The sequence below is a fragment of the Gigantopelta aegis genome, chromosome 3 (genome assembly GCF_016097555.1).
Source record: "Gigantopelta aegis isolate Gae_Host chromosome 3, Gae_host_genome, whole genome shotgun sequence".
NCBI lineage: Eukaryota > Metazoa > Mollusca > Gastropoda > Neomphalida > Peltospiridae > Gigantopelta > Gigantopelta aegis.
In genome coordinates this window covers 15,458,041-15,480,264 of record NC_054701.1, presented here as the reverse complement: position 1 = coordinate 15,480,264, position 22,224 = coordinate 15,458,041, and the positions used below count along the sequence as shown (strand labels likewise).

General features: G+C 36.3%; 1 protein-coding gene across 2 annotated transcripts in view; it reads left to right on the top strand.

Annotated features, from left to right (window-relative positions):
- Positions 1-608: 608 nt before the first annotated feature.
- LOC121367572 (GATA-binding factor 2-like) overlaps positions 609-22,224 on the top strand; it is a 51,186-nt gene continuing 29,570 nt past the window's right edge. Inside the window, exons 1-4 of one of the 2 annotated variants that reach the window (XM_041491837.1) lie at positions 609-845; positions 1,244-1,610; positions 7,983-8,447; positions 20,119-20,264. In XM_041491837.1, the coding sequence (XP_041347771.1) occupies positions 1,409-1,610; positions 7,983-8,447; positions 20,119-20,264 (813 nt within the window). In that variant the 5' untranslated portion in view covers positions 609-845; positions 1,244-1,408. Of the gene's footprint in view, positions 846-975; positions 1,108-1,243; positions 1,611-7,982; positions 8,448-20,118; positions 20,265-22,224 lie in introns of those variants that run through there. The other variant, XM_041491838.1, reaches the window with a different exon arrangement.

Sequence of the window (22,224 nt, the reverse complement as noted above, 5' to 3'; positions counted from 1 at the left end):
ACAGTGAAAGTCTGGAGGTGCGCTGTCAATCAAACTTCAGCGAAAGATCAACGTCAGCATGCAAGAAAGGCGCAAATAATTAGTCCCTTTCTGCGAGTAATCCGCGCTGGATTGTTATGAAAAAAGTAAGCCGTTCTAAGTAAACATGTTTTGTGGTACCCCACGGCGCGCGAGACTCGGAACTTTGCGGCGCTTCTCGGCTGCTTCCTTTAATAACATCCCCTGTCAATGCAGGCGTCAAACGAGCTACTGTGCGCTTCAATGCAAATAGCCCCGCGTGCTCCGCCATGTGGAATCACACAATAAAGGCGGGGCTCCTGTCACGCAAACCGCTCTAATTGGCTATCGCGTGAGGAGGCGGGTCTATTAACGACGTGCTCTAATCAGAAAAATGCGCAATCTCCCTTTCCACAGGGTTTGGTTTCAGTTCGTTTGACTGACAGACGTTTTATTGCTGGAATTACCAAGAGTATAACATTAAACCAATGAGGGCGGACATTGTGAGGGTTGGGCCGCCATTATGTCAGATCAACATTGTAATACGGCCTATGATTGGCCATTAATTCGTTTGTGGCGTCGATAGTGTCTGAAGCTCGTAGCCCGCTGGCGCCGCAGTGTGTATGGTTGGAATGAAAGAAACGCGTGTTTACCGAAGCAGCACATTTGCTGTGTAGTTTGTTGGCATAGAGTCAGTCAGTCAGTCAGTGAGTTTATATCACGTAAAGAAATCGCTGCAGATTTTCACAATTTTCCTAGTTTGTCTTTCTCTCCGAGAAAACGTTATGTAAAAGCGGGACCACGACAGTGTTGCAACGGTTCTTGTGAAACTGCGACGTCCACCCCAGGTTGGTTTGTGTGTGTTTGTGTTTGGTCAGTGCACGTGCCACGCGCGGATTGGCTCGCGCTCCGATAACAGATACATCTAGGCACCTGTGTATTGCTCCTAACTAAAGCTTATCAAAACATATTTACTGAGCGGTCTAACACGGCCGGTGAAAATCGCGTCTCTCTCTATCTCTCGTACTATCCGAGTCGTTCTCTCTCGAGTCAAGCGACAATCTGGGCTGATAGAGAACCGATGACGGACTGATAGCGTGGAAGTGTGAAGTGGGTTGATTAATCAAACTATCATCTACGATCGCCACTCAGTTTAGTTACATTACAATTATAACAGCAACACTCCGCTCTCTCGCTATAAGATGTGACGACCCGATCAGCTGATTTTTCTTTTCTCTCATTTCAGATTCGTCCTCGTGATAGGCGAAACGACTCCGAATACACACATCTCGTTGAATCTACCTTTCCATCGTTGATGAGGACTGCTGCATCTGTGATAATTGCCTCATTTCACCTGTTTTAGGAGCCGGGTTTGGTTTTAGAAAAAAAAACAAAAAAACTTGGAATCACAATGGAATCTACGGACGCCTCGTGGCTTCGTCCTGACGCACGGATACCCCCGGGCTTCGACTCCACCCCAAACATTTTACCCTCGGAGGACATCAGTGACATGTTTTTCCCTCACACTCTCGAGTCGAACTCTGGACATATGAATGGTGGTTACTATGCCGGTCCGTCCGCCCGTGCATCCGCTCACGGATATAGACAGCACGGTAGGTGTATTAACATATTTTTAATATAGAGATCTAAAATATATTTAGTTTGAAAGAAAAAGTCAATTTTATTATTTTTCTTTTTAAAACGTTACATTGTTTTACAAACACATTCTTAAACGTGCTAATATGCTTTTTACTTTGGTTATTTATTTTCTGTTTTTCTTTGTATTTGAAATATTATAGTATTTGAATTTTTAAGTGTAATTTACTTTAATTGCAAATATTTTATAGAAATGTTCCTTTTCTTTGACTGTTATACTTCAGACGTTTTCTAGAATTAACTTCCAATATATATATAGTATTATTTCTTTTCTTTATAAATATTTTACCCAAATCGAATAAACAGTAATAATCATAATAATCATAATCATAATCAAAGTTATTATTTAGTAGCTTTTTGTGTATTTTAAACCAGGTTGATGATAACATCAACAGGCCGTCGCTTTGTTATATAAAATAACTTCATATTTATTTCTTAAACATTTAATTATCTACAATAATACAAGGAATGACATGCCACTTATGCCGTGAATTTATTTGTATAATATTAATGAATATGTATGAACACATATTGTATCAGTTTGAGAATATGTATAAATATACATAAATGTGTTATGAATTCAAATGTGTCAGCTTCGTCTGTTGTCTAATGCGATAAATAATTTATATTAACCGAATGAGGGGTTTTTTACATTCTAAAAATGAATGTAACATAAATAAAGAAAATAGCAAACATAAATACATATATATTTTTTGAATAATGTTGTTTATCATCTATGTGTGCATTGAAACGCTTATATTCCTCCTAAACGTTAGACGTTTTAAAACTGTTCGATTGATAAAAACAAATTCAGTAAAAGTAATGTTAAAAAGACTTATTTGTCCAGGAAAAATCTCAGTCATTTATTTAATTTTTAAATCCAAAAAAAACACTTTTCTTTTTAACCAATATTAAATTTATATACATTTATATAACAAGAGAATAAAACAAAGAAGGTTTGTGATTTATTAGCGTTTTTCTCTTACTGGGTCGGGGTATACAATAATTGTATTCATAATATACCATAACCGACATAGGGTATAGCGCGTCGTTAATTAAAATGCAAGCACATAGCCCGTAACGGTAATAACAGAATCAGAATTTTACATTAGAAATAATGAACCATTCATCAAAGTATATTAACCGAAATGTTGATAAAGAGGTAATAGAGAATCATATATTCAGAACCAATCTGCGAGGAAAGTATTAATCTAAACATTTTTACAAACAGGTCGAGATAGTAATTTATTTGTAGATACTAATATTTAGTCTTATAAGACTAAAGACACCTCTATCATAGTAAATAATAGTGAAATAATACACTTAACTAGTTTCAAAATAGTTCAGTTTTCAAATATAATACAGACTGTATAGTTAATACATCAAATAGTTTTAGAGGTTTGTTATAATGAAATATTCATTTTTACAGTTTTAACTATATATTATTGTTATATTTTTATTTATTTAGTTGTTATTATTATTATTAGTAACAGTGCCAAAGTATTAGTTAGGACAGTATGAAAATATTAGTAGTAAAAGTATCAAAAGCATTAGTAGTAACAGAATAAAAATATTATAAATAAAAGTATCAAATATTTTATTATTAATATTATTATTATTTGGACAGTAGTACATATTTAATTTATTGAACACATACAATACGCGAAAAGTGTTCAATGACGCCAACCAGTGACACGGTGTACTGCTGGATACCAACAACAGTATAAATTGTTGACGCGTTACAACGTCTTGCTGAATCACACCACGCCGAGCGGCAGTTACCGCGAACCCGGAAATCAAAGCTTAATGACAGATATTCCCCGTAATTACCAACACCACTTGGAACAATTCTCAGAGAAAGTATTGGTAAATAGCTCCATCTTACGTTCTCCCTCTCTCTCTCTCTCTCTCTCTCTCTCTCTCTCTCTCTCTCTCTCTCTCTCTCTCTCTCTCTCTCTCTCTCTCTCTCTCTCTCTCTCTCTCTCTCTGTCTCTTTATCCATGTTTCTCTCTTCTCCGTAGGCCGTATTTCGCTGGCCAGATGCTTCCGAGAGTGTTGTAAAACGGAAGCTTTGCGTTCACAGCTTTCTCATTTCACGTCAACTGAAATATTTACTCGTGTTCAGCGGGCAGAAACGTGAAGGAAACTCACCAGTGGCGCGACCCTACATTGGCGCCAGCCCGGCCCCGGGGCTGGGACGGTGTTTTATACTCGGCTGAACTAAGCCTGATCCCCCTCCCCCGCCTTGTCTGTGAGTTATGCCTGTATTGTGAACAAACACAAACATCCAGGTTTACCAAAGTCAAACGGGATCAGATATAATTGGCTAGCATAGCTATTAATCGCTTATGTTATTATGGTAGACTGTAATGCACGTCTACGTACAATAAGGTTTGGGTGTTTACAAGAATTCCCTGTTAGTGTAGACTTTAGAAATAAAAAGAATGTACTCCAATATTACGTTTACTGTTATGGAGCCGTCAAATGATACGTTCGATTATAAAACTTTCATGTTAGCCTGTAAATATATATATATATATATATATATATATATATATATATATATTGTGAAACACATAAGAAACGCGAATATTAATTAGTTTTCTTTAATTTATTTAAAATTATTATTAAGAAATTTTTAATCCCATTAGTTATTTTGTCTATTAAAATTATTAACGTCTTTGTAAACTTTTAGGCCCTTTGGACAGTTTATTCAGCGAATTTGTTTTATTGTAAAAAATATAATATATATATATTATGTATTAAAACATTCGTTATATATAGTCCGATATTGCATTTACAGTTAATTGTCTTGTATTGAGCCGTCAAAAGTTATGCTAAACTACTATAAAAACGTCCAAGTTCGTGTGTGTAAAATACTAGTTTACATTATTTATTTATTTGTTTTACTTTCCTTTTCAATGTGTTTATTTCGTGTTTGAATGTCGATATTCTCGAAAATAGTTATAGACGCCGATATCGTTATATATGTGGTAAATTAGGAAAAAGTTGGATAATTTTTGCCCAGTCCTTTTGTGTACATATTTACTAAATACAATAAAATGTTTCAATCAAACAAATGTAACCATTAAAATTATGTGAATATTTAACAAATCTCTTAACTCTTTCCTCGCAATGGCAGAGATATCTAGTTTATGCCAAGGACAAGTGTTCTTAAATATAGTTAGACAAGTTCCATTGTGTTGCCTTCATGGAAAAACCATCTTGAGCGAGCGAGAAACACATTTAGTTTATGACAAACCACCAGGATACTTGCTTTCCTAATTTCTGTACAGCAGTATTACTCATGTCACGACAATTTCACGTTTAGATTTCTTCTCACCGTTAAATGTTTATTCGCTTTGAAACTAAACACATTTGCAATTTTAAACAGCGTACATTAAGGTTAGGGATTTTAAACAGCGTACATTAAGGTTAGGGATTTTAAACGTCCACAGGTTAACGCAGGAGTAGAATAAATCATTGTCTAGCAATGGATTATTAGCAAATTGTGCTTAATTGTCAATAAGGCGGATGAAACAATGACAAGGTTGTTTATTATAGGATAATGTCACTTGAAAACATTTATACTTTTTAAGTTAAATGTGTATAAACACAAAAGAAGAACTAGTAATTATATTATACAGAAGATATATATATTAATATAAATATTCATAAAATATTCATAAAAGCACTTATCTGCGTTCTTTTATATTAATAATATTTTACACCTAACATCCTTTAACATCCACTTTTTATTACCTAAACTAAAAGAGAAATAAAGAAACAGAAATAAGTTATATATATCAATGAAAGTATAAATATATTTTGGTCGTTTATTGTTATAGTACGTTAATGGCCATTTTGAAAAAAAAGGATGATCCTGGAATGAATTCTGATTACTACTACTAGTTGAATGTAACGTACTTAATAAGCTTAATTTGCATTTAATTGTTTGTGAACTGTATCCCAATCTACACCATACGACTAACTTACACTCAGTAAGATTTTTTTTTAAATGTTAAAAATACATTTCTTTTTGACAGTTTAAAAAGTTTTAAGATATCAAAACACGCGACGGGCGGGCGCTCGTACGTGGCGTTATATCATTATGCCCCGTTCCCTCCCCCCACTGTACTCCCCATCGTTTCGTGTACACCGTGTAAGCGTCGCTTTACAAGCTAAGTGTACTTATGTAACTCTCCCCAAACGCCCTCACTCATTTTCATAGAGCGTGACGATCGTATATCGCCACAACATGAGCGCTTGATGGCGAAACCAGGTGCATGATATCACGGGAATAAATGTAACGAACTACTTAAACCCGCACGCAAACTAAGTGACGATAGACGTGTTTAAAACCAAGTGCTGAAAGACATGCTCATAGCAACAAATACAAAGTCGACATTTGTGGAGCAAAAAAAATACCAAAAAGGATTTCGTTACTTACAATTTGCTTATGCAAGAAAGAAAAATTGGACCAACAATAACCTGTACAAACGTGGCGAAATTTATAGAATAAAAATTGAAGAAAAGAGTTTATTCTTAATTAAAATTTAAAATAATAAAATTCTAGTTCGTGGTTTGAAGCAAGTATGGTTAAACTAGTCAACATTATCAAACTGCAAAATACAATTTTTGCTATAATAATAATAGTAGTAGAAGATGTAGTAGTAATAGTACAAGATGTAGTAGTAGTAGTAGTAGTAGTAGTAGTAGTAGTAGTAGTAGTAGTAGTAGTAACAATAAAACATTATATTGTTTGCAGGGCGCTGTGATAGATGTATCACAGTAAAACGTGCAAACTATTGGAATACTATAAAAACTATCAAAATATTTATATCAAATATCGTGAACATATCACAATTTAACGAACCACACGGTCTCTACAACACGCGAGTACAATATACTATTGTCATTCAAAACAAATGTTTGTCCTCAACTATAAATTCTCTTGCTTATTTTGTTGTTGTCTTTGTATACAGTTTGTAACGGAAGCTTGGTAACATCTGTATATTTATGTTGCAACAAAAAAAATGATATGGGTATTTGATATATTGCCCAACAACGTCAAGTAAATATGTGATTTTTGTATGATTTAAATATTTAATATAACCTCAACCTGCTTTCAATAATATTATACACTTATGAATATTCAAGTTTGCAGGTTAACAAAGTAATCGATGACACACGCTGACTTAATATTAACAAACCCAAACACCTTGTCAGTCCACACTCCTTTTTTTTTGCTTAGGCTACAGTGCGTTTATGTGTTGTTAAAACAACATACTTCTACATACTAGCAGCAGCAGTAGTAAAGTAGAAGTAGTACTAGTAGCAGAACTAGAACCAGTAATAGTAATAGTAGAACTAGTAGTAGTAGTAGTAGTAGTAGTAGCAGTAGTAGTAGTAGTAGCAGTAGTAGTAGCAGTAGTAGTAGTAGCAGTAGTAGTAGTAGTAGTAGTAGTAGTAGTAGTAGTATATTAGAAATAGTAGTATCACCACTATTTTACTACTATTACAATTAATATTACTTCTTCTACTTTTACTATTACTACTACTACTACGTCTACTACTACTACGTCCACTACTACTACTACTACTACTACTACTACTACTACTACTTCGTCGTCTACTACTACTACTACTTTAAAACTTACTATATACTATTACTATAATCTGTTATCACTGCTGCAGCTGTTATCACTACTAAAACTGTAGATTTCTAGTTACTGACGATGAACACATATATCCAACTAAAATAGCAGAATAAGTCAAATCGTTATATTATTTCATAAGACAGTTATGGTATAGATGCATGGACCCAATGGACGCAAGTCCTTAAATACTGTTTGAGCCCGAACTTGCAGTGTTTCTCTAGTTAGTAACATATACAGATGTTCATTACTGAAACAGTTTTGGTACTTAACACTAGTGTCAGACTGTCAACTGTCACGACGAAGTTGGCCAACTCGACGGTTGCCTTGTAAATTTTCCAACTGCCAAACTTACGATGATTAAAAACTAATCGGTGGAAGAAGTCGTATACGACGAGAATCGAGTTGTAAGTGCGCTCAGACTAGCAATTGGACAGTTATAGAAGTTGTAAGAGCAGAAAGTTGGCCGACTTTGTCTTGGCAGTTGGTAGTTTGCGCCGAGCATTAGAGTGTTGGATGGAGTCGTATCCACAGGTAAATGTTTCGACCATATTTGACAAGACACATACACCGAAGAAGTAGTTTTACTTTTACAACTCCAATGTCTTTATATTAATATTAATTCTGTATCACTTATACTAGACATTAATTAGTATTCTTTCTGTCTTCCAGCGACGGGCCAGATCCAGCGCCCCCACTTTCACACGCCCCTCCACCCGTGGATTACGGAGACGAAATCCTTCACGCTGCACGAAACAAAATCCATGGTGCCGCATGCGCACTCGGGCTGGGTGAACCCCTTCACCAAGTCGCTGTCGCACCCGTCGCCCACGGCACCCCTCTCCGTGCACCCGTCCACGTCGTTGGTGGCGTCGAACTCGTTCAGTTTCCCCCCTACCCCGCCCAAGGACGGTACGCCCGAGAACGTGCAAGGACAGAGTGAATACACGCCCGATAACAAGCCGAAACAAATGGACGGCTCGGAGGGTTTCTCCTCGTTCCACCCCGTGCCCACCTACCCGTATATGACGGCGGGCGACTACACCGGCAACCACATCGGGTTCCATCCGTCAGCGTCCGTCTTCAAAACCACATCTCTGTCGAGTCGATCAAGAACCAAAAGCAGGTCAAGTACAGGTGAGTTCTTTCTTTACCTACGTAATACTATTATATATATATATAGTAAAATCTGCTATAGCGGACACCTGTATTAAACAGACATCTGTGTTAAGAGGTGACGTTTTTATTATCTTAAAAAGTCTAATACATTTACATTATACTACATGTGGTTTGTATTTATTGCTTACCAGATAGATATATATATATATATATATATATATATATATATATATATATCCGTGTTTTTAAGTTGTGATACATTATTTTATCTCTTCTCTGGGGAGAACGCGTTATGCTTTTTTACTCGATCTCTTCTCTAGGTAGCTCGCATTGTCAAATTGCAAGACGTTCTATGTGATGTCATGCATTTAAAGATGTTTGTAACAAGAGTTGTATTCTGATGTTTTTTTCCCATTTGAATTGAGCGATGGAATATATAAATGAGAACGTAAGAAGTAAGAACATTAAATGTTTATATATATATATATATATATATATATATATATATATATATATATATATATATAGATAGATAGATAGATATATAGATAGATAGATAGATAGATAGATAGATAGATAATCAGTAGCTTAGATCTAAACGATCAGAGACGCGCTGAAATTTTTAAAAAATTATTTAACAGTGTCCTTTTTGCCTAGCTGGAGAGGATACTCGGATTCAGGGCCGGCCTAGTTGGGGAGGTGGGGGAGGAGACAATGGCAGTTGGGTGATAACTCTGTATCTAGTCATACAGTCAATATTCTTCTCTGTCTTACCAACAAACAATATGCACACCGTACAAGGCCCATGCATAAATCATGAAACAGAAATACCTATTTCAAAAGAAACATTTTAATTTTTTTATCTTCGCAGCTAGCTTCATTGAAGTTCACACTATATTGAACCTGCGTTATACGTTTGAACTGCTGCATTAGTAATGAACGTGTTTCAAATAAAGATTCGCTTCATGTGAAACTCCATTCCTCGTGGGTTGTATCGTCTTGCGAGACGCTGTATTCGGTTACAGGGGCTTTTTGTCACATACATAATTATGATGATAACGCGGTGTCGTCACAATGCGTTACTATTGTTATTAGACGACCGACTGCGATAAATTGCAATGGATATCAAATAAAATTCAGTCAAATAGAAATGTTATGAGAAAATGTAAAGTAAAGTAAAATAAAATACAATAATTGGAACAAACGTTTGTTTCGTTTAACGACACCACTGGAACACATTGATTTGTTAACCATCGGCTATTGGATGTCAGACATTTGGTAATTTTTACATATAGTCTTAGAGAGGAAACCCGCTACATTTTTTTCATTAGGGATCTTTTATATCATAGTCCCTCAGACAGGATATCACATACCACGGCCTTTGATATACCAGTCGTGGTGCACTGGCTGGAACAAGAAATAGTCCAATGGGCCCACCCATTTGGGATCGATCCCAAATCGACAGCGCATCAGGCGGACACTTTACCACTGGGCTACGTCCCGCCCTTTAATTAGAACAGTTCAATATAGTGAACATATATCTTGGGTGTTTTTTTCCCCCAGAAGTTTGGTTGGATTTTGGCGCGGGTTCTTCAGTAGATTTATAGTAATAATAATAATAATATAAATAATAATAATACTAATAATAATAAACTAAATTAAATTTAAAAAACAACAAAATCTCAACAAAAACAAACAAATACACAAACAAAATCACAAAAGACCCCTATGAAGCAAAAACAAACAAAATAAATTCATCTTTTACTTTATAGACATGAACAGTTTTTAATGTTTTCTTCTCTTCGATCTCTCTCTCTCTCTCTCTCTCTCTCTCTCTCTCTCTCTCTCTCTCTCTCTCTCTCTCTCTCTCTCTCTCTCTCTCTCGCGCGCGCGCGCGCGGGTAAAGCATGGTCGTATTACAAATCATTAAGACATAAAGATGACAGACATGTGTTATACAAACTGCATTTAAATTAGCTTTATCACAAGTTATTAAATTATACATTTTTGTTCTTTAAAAATAATCTATTGCATTTAAATCTGATTTCTACTTCTTGTCTGACCCGCCCTAATTGTCACAGACGCAGTAATTACATATCACGTGACGAGACACCATTTGAACCGCATTAACTCTAGTTCAATTTAGATTCGTGGAAATACTGTAAAACTGAAACATGAACATAAATCTAAAATTATTTTACAGATTAACATTTTTTTTTTTTTTTTTTTTTAAATAAATAAATAAACAAATAAATAAGCAATAACCTTAAATAAATTTTTGAAATACCCTTGAATAAAAAAACAAATATAATATATATATATATATATATATGTTTTATAATTAAACATGTGGTTTTTCTTTCCTTCTTTCTTTCTTTCTTTCTTTCTTAATTCTTTTTTCTTTTCTTTTTTTTCTTTTTTTAAATCCCACGGTCACAATGGCACGCTAACTGTCCAAGATCCTAGAAAAAAGTCTGAAATCGTGTCTCGGTATAGTAATACCACACAGGTTCCTATTATAAAAGTTATACGTTGAAACTTGGGTGGCTGTTCCAAGTATTTTTGGTTTTTGAAAATCAGTCTATCAAGTTACTTTAGTAAACCCAATAAACACTGAACCCTACAATTACACACTATATTTTACACACAGGGAACAAAATTTCTATATTTCTATAATTTATATTTTTATTTCGGCGTGTGTTTCGTTTAACGATTGAAAACGAACAAACAACCTAATTCTCTACATGAGATAATGCAGAAAATGGTAATTATAATGAAAAATATCGTTGGATATAATTAGGTTATCTTATAACTTATTTGTTTATTGTTTTGATGGTGGTTTAAGACGATTTTATGCTTATCAAGAACATAACAACTGAATTATTTACAATTATTTTGTTACAAATAAATTACTTTTTTTCTCAAATACAGATAATTATCAGCTCTTAGAAAATGTTACTTTATAATGTGTAACCGTCTTCTAAATACCTTGTATTTCTCAAATACAGCTAATACTCAGCTGTTATAAAGTTTTATGCTATAATGTGTAACCGTCTTGTCCACAACCCCACGTCGTTCTGTTTGTGATTAGACATTTGATCCTCTACACTCTGCTATGTTTTATTTATGGTGTCCACGTCAGTACATTGGTCTTTCTCGCCTTCTCTCGTACTTTCTTATTCCACTTGGTGTCTGCACGCGATTACTCCAACATCACTAGTCTAGCAAAACACTGAAAAACTGGACAAATGATCCACTTTTTGATTTTACGTTAATCTCCAGTCAAAAAAATTAAATAATAATAATATCTCCACTTAGGTTTTGTTTCGTTTTCGGGGGGTGGGGTGGAGTTTTTTGTACATATGTTTAATTTATATAATAATATAAAATATAATTTATATCAATATTTTAGTGCAAGTTTAATTTACTTTAGGTCATTTAAGATTATTTATTTAGTTAGTTATGACATTTATTTTTCTATTTATCTGTTTATGTTCATTTATTTTTATTTTTGTTGACTTTTTATATAAATGTTGTTATCAAACATGTTGTCATTTTTATATCAAATATGTAACCATGTTGATATCAAATATGTAACGAATATTTTCATGCGTAACTTTTATAACATGTATATATTATTATTATTATTATTTATTTTATTTTATTTTTGCTGTTTAATCCTATTCGGGACCAGTTTTTCTAGTAACTGTGAACAAATGGCAACAGAATTATTTCCAGGGTCCTATACAAATACGTGTAGTGTAAAAATGACAAATACTTTTTTAAAATAATAATTCCAATATTTCAACCCACACTGTTTTTCATATCTTGATCTTCACGCAATGGAACTATGCATTCTAAAAAGTGAAATTCAACGAGTAACGTTTTAACCTTTGTATGGTGTACAAAACTCCAGTATGTAGACAATGCCAATAGACGTTCCTAATTCACGAGTTATCACAAAGTATGCAGCTACTCGGCATTTATCACATTTATCTGTGATTAGATGAGCTGGCATTGAGCTAACAAACTACAGACGGGTTGTGCTGGCCGCTAGGCGCGGAGATGGGAGTGAAGTAGCGCCCCGTCTTTCGTCCCTGGTGTTCTCATGGCTGGGAGAGAGGGAAGTGAAGTGGCGCCGCGTCGTTCGTACCTGGTGTTCTCAGGGCCGGGAGAGAGGGGAGTGAAGTTGCGCTGCTTCTTTCGTACCTGGTGTTCTCAGGGCCGGGAAAGAGGGGAGTGAAGTGGCGCCGCGTCGTTCGTACCTGGTGTTCTCAGGGCCGGGAGAGAGGGGAGTGAAGTGGCGTCCCGTCGTTAGTACCTGGTGTTCTCAAGACCGTGGGTACGCGTCAGAGGGTTGTCAACACTCACTCGATAAACACAAGTAGTCGGTCGTTTAAGCCAATCTCCGAGAAGTCACCGTGCGATGAGAAATTACATTGCTTAGCATCCAGTTGTAAACTCACTCCAGGTGGTCGTCTGTGAGAAATCACTTTCCTATGATTGATTGAAACATATTTTATTGTTTTTGAAACCCAAATGGATTAGGCACAAGTTTTCCAACATACTAAGCATTTTCTATAATACATACATAATTATGATAGTAATATATTTACGTAATTTAAATATGAATTTAAATGAATATTAAAGAACAAAAGAAGGAAAGAAAAAAAGACAGAAAGACAGAAAGAAAACAAATAAACAAATAAATAAATAAAAGGAGCAATGTAAGTTCCCTATGTGTTCAATAATCAGTTTGCTACAATCAAAGCACAAATACAGGGCATCACAATCTGATTAAATATAGGCTACACAAAAACGACCATCCTATGAGAAATCACAAGCCCAGTTTTAAACTCATACCACCAGAGGAAACTACTTCCAATGCATTCAGTAGTGTATAGTAATAATACATAAACCAAAGAAGAAATCGATAAATATATTTGACGATAAATGAAGGTTTTATGGGTGCTTTTTTCTACAACTGTCTATATTATACTTGGCTGTCATACACAACAATGCAAGGAATCAATAACATTAAATATATAAGCAATAAACATGACGGTTGATAAACTCATTCTGTCTGTATTTTATTTCATTTATACATATATTTGTGTTTCTATCCAATTAAGGTTCAAGCAGGCACACACCTCGGCACACGCCTCGGCACACACCTCAGCTGTCTGGGCTGAATGTCCATGACAAAGGGTTAATAGTTAGTTGTTAGTGGTTAGTTGTTAGTGAGAGATAAGTCTGTGTAGTGGCCGTACACCTTCACACTGGATAGTTAAATTCGCTCTGGGTGGAAGCCGGTATTGGGATGCGAACTCAGTACCTACCAGCTTTAAAAGTGATAGCTTAACCACCACACCACCGAGGCCGGTGGCTGTGTATATTCCATCGCAGGTTATATGCAGGAATATAAGGTACTCCAGAATTGTTATTCAAGGTCTAAAAATAACTCTAACTCTAACTTTAATCCAAATTTTCCATCTGAACAATAATTTATTGGGAATATTTTATGCTCAAAATAGCAATCGCTTACAAGCTACGACACTAACATATAATGTAAGGAAAAAGATGAAAAAAGAATGAAAACAAAACGTAAATAATTATAACATTCGTTTTGATGTTACTTTTTTTTAACTTCTTTAAAAAAAATTTTATTTTGATATAATTCTGTTCGTGACGATTACATGCTGTATAGAATTGTTTAACTCTTTCTCCACTATGTTACTTCAAGTAATATTCATTCCACTAGTACAAAGTGATCAACAGAGTTCAAATTGTTGAATGTTGTGTAATATATATATATATATATATATATATATATATATATATATATATATATATATATATATAAAATTAAATTCAGACAGAAGTTTAAAGTAAAATTCCCATGTTTTGCAGCGACTGTTTTGAGTTGGGATCTCTGTGATATGACAATAGCGTGACATGCAAATAATCGTCTTTATGGCTGCTTGGTCCCTTCCAATATGGGCTTGGATCAGTCGGTGTAATTCTGTGAAATCGCAAACCCTGCATTCCGATGATCTATGGGGCTAGTAAAGTCCCCCCAGCTGAAACCCGTCTTTAAAACAGGGATGAAATTAGCCTGTCAGGGGTAAATTAGCGGCTCCCAGCTGGTCGTCCAGGCGGAGACAGGCTTGATGCGGCGCGGTCACGCCTCGCTGACCAAACCCCTGCTTTCATTTCACAATTTACTGTCTTCTAAGGCAGTTGTTTATCTCCCCCCTCCCCCTCTCCATATGGCTGTCTCCGCGGCTAATCAAATAAGTCGGCAGAAAATTAGTTTGTATTACGGCTCGTGGTCGCAATTCAGCGAGAGAATACAATTTATTCAACAAGCCCTCTTGTACGCTAAATTAAATATCCGTATAGTTTCCGGATATTTTTTTTTGTGTGACTGAGCTCTATGCGTTTCGTTATGCCGTGGGTGTTATTTAAATTATAGGGGCGTACGCGGGGCGGGGGTCGAACTACCCCCCTCCCGCTGATACTAAACCAATGTTTTTTTCAGGGCAGTATTGGGCTATTGATATAGGGGTCTAGGAGCAAAGAATGTAGACAATATGGTCCGCTAGGTTCATTTTCGAACCTCCCCCCCCCCCCCCAGTCCAGACCACACTACGCCCCTGAATTACCGCGGGCAGCTCTGTTTCTGTCTGCGTTCAGTTGTGTTCTTTGATAACACAACTCAGACGAAGTCTTATTTGGGTTTTCCTGTATTTATTTTAGCGCAGGGGAAAACGCGACCACGAGACCAATAGTTTATAGATGTTGGAGAACGTATTTGTACACACACGTAAATTGGAGATTTCTTTGAAGTGTTTAATGGTGGGAACCTACTCGACAGTGGATAACTTGTCAAGACACTGGAAGACGTTTAAACATTAATCCTTTAAGGTTGCATACCACCATTTTGCTTTGCATGCATTTCAATATTATACTTTCAACATAGGTTGACGGCGAAATTGGTTTGTTATCCATCCTCATTTTGCTGTTATGTAAGTGGCATATTACTAAAATGGTAAATACCTTCAAACCAATGAGTTATTTATATACTACAGAGGTCAATAACTTGTAATCATCAAATTTTAATGAAGAACCAGACAATTTTAAATTGCTGCTATAACAAATGAGCAAACGGCAAATTATGGTATTGTGTAGAAAAAAATACAAGTATTAATGCGCGTTTGTACCCAATATCATTTTTTTTTTTAAACATTATTATTTATTTCCAATTTTTGGAATGGGATTGGCGAACATGCAATCGCCTATATTAACGCTTTTACCTATCTAGTTAGTGTATGTAGGAAGCATAGATGATGCTGAGATTCGAGCTGCTGGCCGTTTGCCTGTCAGCGCTGTATTGCGTCAGATAGTCTGGGTGTGCCACTGATTCCTGGGACGACTTTCTGGGTCCTAAGATCGTATTCTCGCGACACACTCAAGTACTCCGCGCGACATACACTAGCAGTCAGTCGTCTCAGACGAAATCTGGAGTACCACGATAATACCAAACTCAACACTAACGTCAAGTATTGCATGCCTTTTGACGATGACCCACTTTAGATTCCGGTCTGGTGTCAGCCTTCACAAACATATGTTGTCGATATAGTCATACACTTAAAACACGATTGCATAAAGCAGTAAAGTGTTTTTGTAGCGTCTGTTTCAGAATTTACAGATCTTTAAAAAAAATAAAAAATAAAAATTAAAAACATATAATCACCCCATAGTTTAAAATCGTGATAAGAAAGTGGTTTTTTCGACTGCACATAATTTTCGTATCTCTCCGTGTGTTAATTAACTCGAGACGACCCCCGCTACTTGTGTTCAACTTGCCACAAGTGGTTTCGAGTGTTTCTGTACAGCTGACGAGTCAATGGCGATACAGAAGTGAAGAGTTACGTGTGTTAACTCCACTGTGGCTAGAATGGACATTTATCACTGCGTACGGCGGCTATCATCAACAGTTTATCGCAGATAAGAGTTCTCTCCTCTTATCGGAGCTCTTGTCTCTGCCAGCGTAGCCGTGGCGTGCCGCTAAAAACACTGACAGAGCGCTGACGTCGTGGCAATTCGGTGCAGTGTAGCTGGCGCACTTTTACGTCAGCCTGAGTAAATATTTAAAAATATTATGATTACGTTGACTTATCAGCCCATTTGGGCGAGATAACTCTACACTCGCAGGCGACTCTTCACGCTGCGTCTGGCAGATTTAAAATACCATTCCATTAAAGACTCGGCTGTCGGTATTTTAGCCAACCTCGTGAATGTTTCAATGTTATGTCAATACCGTGCAGTATGCATGTAATGTGTGATTGTGGATAGCGTTTTATCTTTTTTTTAAAGGATAGGCCTTATATAAACTGAGGATCAAAAGAAAGTATATGAATATCAGTTTTTAAAAATAGTAAACATGACACGAAACACAAATTGATGAAAGTGTTATATTTCGAAAGTATAATCATTTGGCGAGAGAGCATTATAACTGTCTAAATGTCCGTTCTTAAGGTCAGGGTACTCGAGCTATTGGCCAGATATGAACACTGGTGTGCCTAGTAAATATCATCAAATATGAACAGCACAGTTCACTAAGAGCACTGGGGGTGGAGGGGGATGTACGATTTCAAATACAAATGTCAAAGATATCTTTATGTGAACGTAAGATGTGAGTGCTGAAGTAGTATTATATAGTTATAGACATGTTTAAAATTCTTTACTCAGATGACATTGATCTTGACCTTGACCTTTGTGAGTTTTTAAAATGTTAAAATTTAGGTTACTCGTCACTTGACATGCGAAAACAACCCAACAAAATACTGAATGCATTTAATTTGTCCTGAAAAGAAATTTGTTCAACCTTGGAACGTATCCAGCTTGTATCACTGGGGAGGAGGTAGTTTTGCATTTAACTTTTAAGGAGGGCACGCACAATAGTAAATTCCGGCAGATTCTAAGGAGGGTATGGGGCAATCGTTTTACAGGTGATCGTACCCCCATGTCTCTCCCCCATCTACGAGCCTAGTTTAACTAGCTACATAGTCAGCATACACCACATAATATATTATTTACATCTTGCTATATAAGTGAAGTATGACTACGAAGCCAAAATTGAATAAAATCATTTCCTTCAACTAAAGAGAAACGTACACACTGTGTTTTGTATAGCAAGTCGTGTAATCTCTGACACTTAGCCGTTTTTAGGTCAACTGCCCCTCCCCTTTATCCTCCCCCTCCATTAATTTTTTTTTTTTTTAAAGGTGCTTAATTATGTTCACTTTAGCAGTTGCATCCCTGTGTCCCATCCCCTGATCATCTTTTAAACATGGTCGTAACGCCGAGATTTACACTGGTATGTTATTTAGTAAATAAATGTTACGCCGTGGATTTGGTTGATTACATGATCTGGGTAATCTTTTTTTATTATTGTTTATCTTCTCCTGAATTTAAATTCACACACGTATTTAACCAGATAGTTTTCCTCTCGAACACTATTTTGTGTGTACGTGAACAGACCGGCGGAGTTTATCTCTCAATTTGGGCCGCCTCATCACAGCGCCACCTAGCGGGGGGTCCATCTAATGAGCATCGGAGACAATGTTTCTTTTATTTCACTTATTCTTCATCCACTGCGCGCTAAATCCCACGTGCGGTGCGCGAGTCCGCAGTGGCAGACAGTGTCATACGGCCGCCGGCTGGTGTCGCCCCTGGCGCATCGTAGGGGTGACGTTGGACCAGTCGGGGGAAAAAAAGGAAGAAAGAAAATGGCAGGCCGCTGCACTGGTGTCGTAAACCGATGCGCTGTTGCGTCGATCAGCTTGTAACCGGGAGGTGGGAGCTCGTTTTTCTTCAATAACAAGAAGCTAGACTCGTAATAAAGCTTTCAAGAGCCGGTCTTCCGACGTTGTAGACCCCACTTTGGATATTGTTTTTCTCCGGTGTTCCCCTCTCGCGGGGGAAATTAGCGCTGACATGGTGCATTTTTACACAGATAAATATTATTCTTTGGGGAAATGTTTATTCTTTCAATGTTACGACATTTTTATGTCTCTTTGTTTTGTCACTGAATTCCTGGGAATTCTGCATTCATTGTGATTAACGTTTTTCCTCTGTTTATCTTGTTGGCTGAGTGACTCGCCAGGAAGTGTGTGATACTGTAGAAAGGGTGTATGGCCGCGAACTTTGTTCAGATGGTTATCTCTACGATTAAAAACGGCCCGGAAACCTATCAAACATTATTTATACATTGGCAGACATCACAAACTCCGAAAAAACTAAAGTTAAGAAAAATAAACTATAAAATTAAATGACAAAACTCACAAACTACAATACTCTAATAGCTCTTAATTAGGCATGTATATTATATGTCTAGTATAGTTAGAGTCCCAGTCCCAGTCCGATATATTTTAACATGCTCCTATACCAGTACGGTTTCGAGCATGTCCGTCCCGGATTCCGTCTCTGAATAGCTAGAAGCCTGATCCGGGACAGACGGCTATAGTTAGAACCGAGATTTCGAGCAAATAATATTATGTTTAATGTCTGTTCATCTACGTGTTATCAAGAAACGTTCATTAAATCATACACCACTAATAATAAACGAATTTACATGCAGCTAAACAATGTATATAAACGTATGGACACGACGTTTTTTGTTTAACGACATCACTAGAGCACATTGGTAAACAATTCATCCCCTACATGATGTCAGACATCTGGCAATTGTGACACATGATCTTAAACCCGCTACATTTTTCTTTTAGCCTATTATTAATAAATGCATGTGCTTTAGTGGTGTCATTAAACCAAACAAACTTTAGCTTTAAATTATGTTTCAAACTGTCTCCTCCAGCCTCAGCCCTTAAACATTAAAAATACCAAATAGTGACCTCAATAAAAACTCGTATCTCTGCACGACGCAGAGTCAAAGGGGTGTTTTGACTAGCTTCTCTGCCTGTGATTGTTGTCTCGCTATAAATATATACAGTGTGAGGTTGTATACATGATGGACCAATATCTACCATATTTCCAGCAAATTAAAGTATTAACAGCGTTTTGAGTGTAAAAAAATAATCTATCCTATATTTTAACATCACATTTAAAAAATTCCATAATCAGACCACGGTTATGTATGTTCTCATAGTCTATTATCCGAAACTGGTAGATATCATGATATACCTTATCACATAAATTATGCAATATGAAAGTTATTAAAAAATGAATATCACTTTGTTTTAGTAGCCTAAGTATATAAATATATACGATAACTGTATTTAAATAGACTTTACAATTGGTGACCAAATATTTACATGTTTTATAGGCTAATGTCTTGTGATAACCCTAAAGCTGTATTAAATTTTGCCAGATTTGTACATTTTACAAAGCAGAGACGCCAGTCATTGCTATAACTTTAAATCTTATCTCTTCTTGGTATACATTTAAGCAATGTCATAAGTCAACTTACTTACTTTGTCACTGTGTATAACCTGCATCTTTTATTGTATCGTTGTATTGCTATAAGTGTTATGTGATACTTTATGCAATCAACGTGTTTCTGTGTTGATGTCCTTAAACATCATAACATGTATGTATTTTGAACCGGCTCTACTTGGGACATTTTTCATACAATATATAATGACTGACTGATTGCTTGTTTCAGAGGGTCGAGAATGCGTCAACTGCGGGGCGACGTCAACACCTCTGTGGCGACGTGATGGCACCGGCCACTATCTGTGCAACGCGTGCGGCCTGTATCACAAAATGAACGGCCAGAACCGACCCCTCATCAAACCAAAGAGACGACTGGTGAGTCAACTTGTATTGTTTTCATTTCAACTCGATGGGGCCCAGTGGTAAGGCGCTCGCTTGGTGCGTTGTCGGTCTAGGATCGATCCCAGTCATTGGGCTATTTCTCGTCCCAGCCAGTGAATCACTACTGGTATAACAAAGTTCGTGGTATGTGCTATCCTGTCTGTGGGATGGTGCATATAAAAGGTCCATAGCTATTAATGGGAAAATATAGCGGGTTTCCTCTCTAAGACTATAGTCAAAATTACCAAATGTTTGTTCATCACTATGCATGTATTGCCAATAATTAGTCCTTATTTAGTCATTAGAATATGATGTTTGTTTGTGTCTATGGTTTGCATCCAGTTCCGTATGTGGAATGTTAATATGCAATAAAAAAAAAATATTTTATCTTTTTATCTAATAGCCGATGTTAAATAAATCAATGTGCTCAAGTGGTGTCGTTAATCAAAACAAATTTTTGCTTTAACTCTAAGACTATATGACAAAATTACCAAATGTTTGACATCCAATAACTGATGATAAATAATTCAATGTGCTCTAGTGGTGTCATTAAACAAAACAAACTTTAAAAAAAAATGGATTTTCTGCTTATATCCAATTAAGGTTCAAGCACGCTGTCCTGGGCACACACATATCGGCTGTCTGGGCTGGCTGTCCAGAACAGTGGGTCAATATAGTGAACTATAAAACACATAATAATCCTAACCCTTGTATTCTCTGTCTGTCCAGAACAGTGGGTTAATATAGTGATCTATAAAACACACAATAAACCTAACCCTTGTATTCTCTGTCTGTCCAGAACAGTGGGTTAATATAGTGATCTATAAAACACACAATAAACCTAACCCTTGTATTCTCTGTCTGTCCAGAACAGTGGGTTAATATAGTGATCTATAAAACACACAATAAACCTAACCCTTGTATTCTCTGTCTGTCCAGAACAGTGGGTTAATATAGTGATCTATAAAACACACAATAAACCTAACCCTTGTATTCTCTGTCTGTCCAGAACAGTGGGTTAATATAGTGATCTATAAAACACACAATAAACCTAACCCTTGTATTCTCTGTCTGTCCAGAACAGTGGGTTAATATAGTGATCTATAAAACACACAATAATCCTAACCCTTGTATTCTCTGGCTGTCCAGAACCGTGGGTTAATATAGTGATCTATAAAACACACAATAATCCTAACCCTTGTATTCTCGGGCTGTCCAGAACAGTGGGTTAATATAGTGATCTATAAAACACACTTGTATTCTCTGTCTGTTATGGACAGAACTCTCTGGCGAAGTCAGAGGTTGTGCCCACGACAGGCGTGCTTGAACAGTTCTCTGATGGAAGCATGTCAACAATTATCCACACCCACAACCATTGTATACAATCTTCAGTTGTTATTGCTTTTTGCTATTGCTTTCGCGTGTGCGAGATTGCTATAAAACACAATAATCCCAACCCTTGTACACAATTTTAGGTTATCTATTGCCTACCAGGGCCCTGTTCCACGAAGCGATCTTAGTCCTAAAATCACGTTTGTATACACGATTGTATACATTTAAGTTGATCTTAGCGCTAAGATCACTTCGTGGAACAGGGCCCAGAACGCATAGTTATATACAAATGCTTTAAATGTTGTTGTTTTTGTCTTTTTCTTCTCATATTATTTTCACAACTACTACTCTGACTCGTGCGTTTTCATTGGAGTTCAGTGTAGACTACAGTTAATGTTGAATGTTATAAATGACCACAAGATTTAGATTAAATTATTATCATATTGTTTTATATAGTACTCTTTTTGTTTCAAAACAACATTTCTTTGGACACAAACCTATCTGTTGAGGAGGGAGAGGGGTTGAATTATTGAGCTATATTTATCTGCTGGACGATCACCGTGGGTTATATTTACGAACCCGAGACTTTGATCGTGGGTTGTGGATGCGCTATAATCATTAT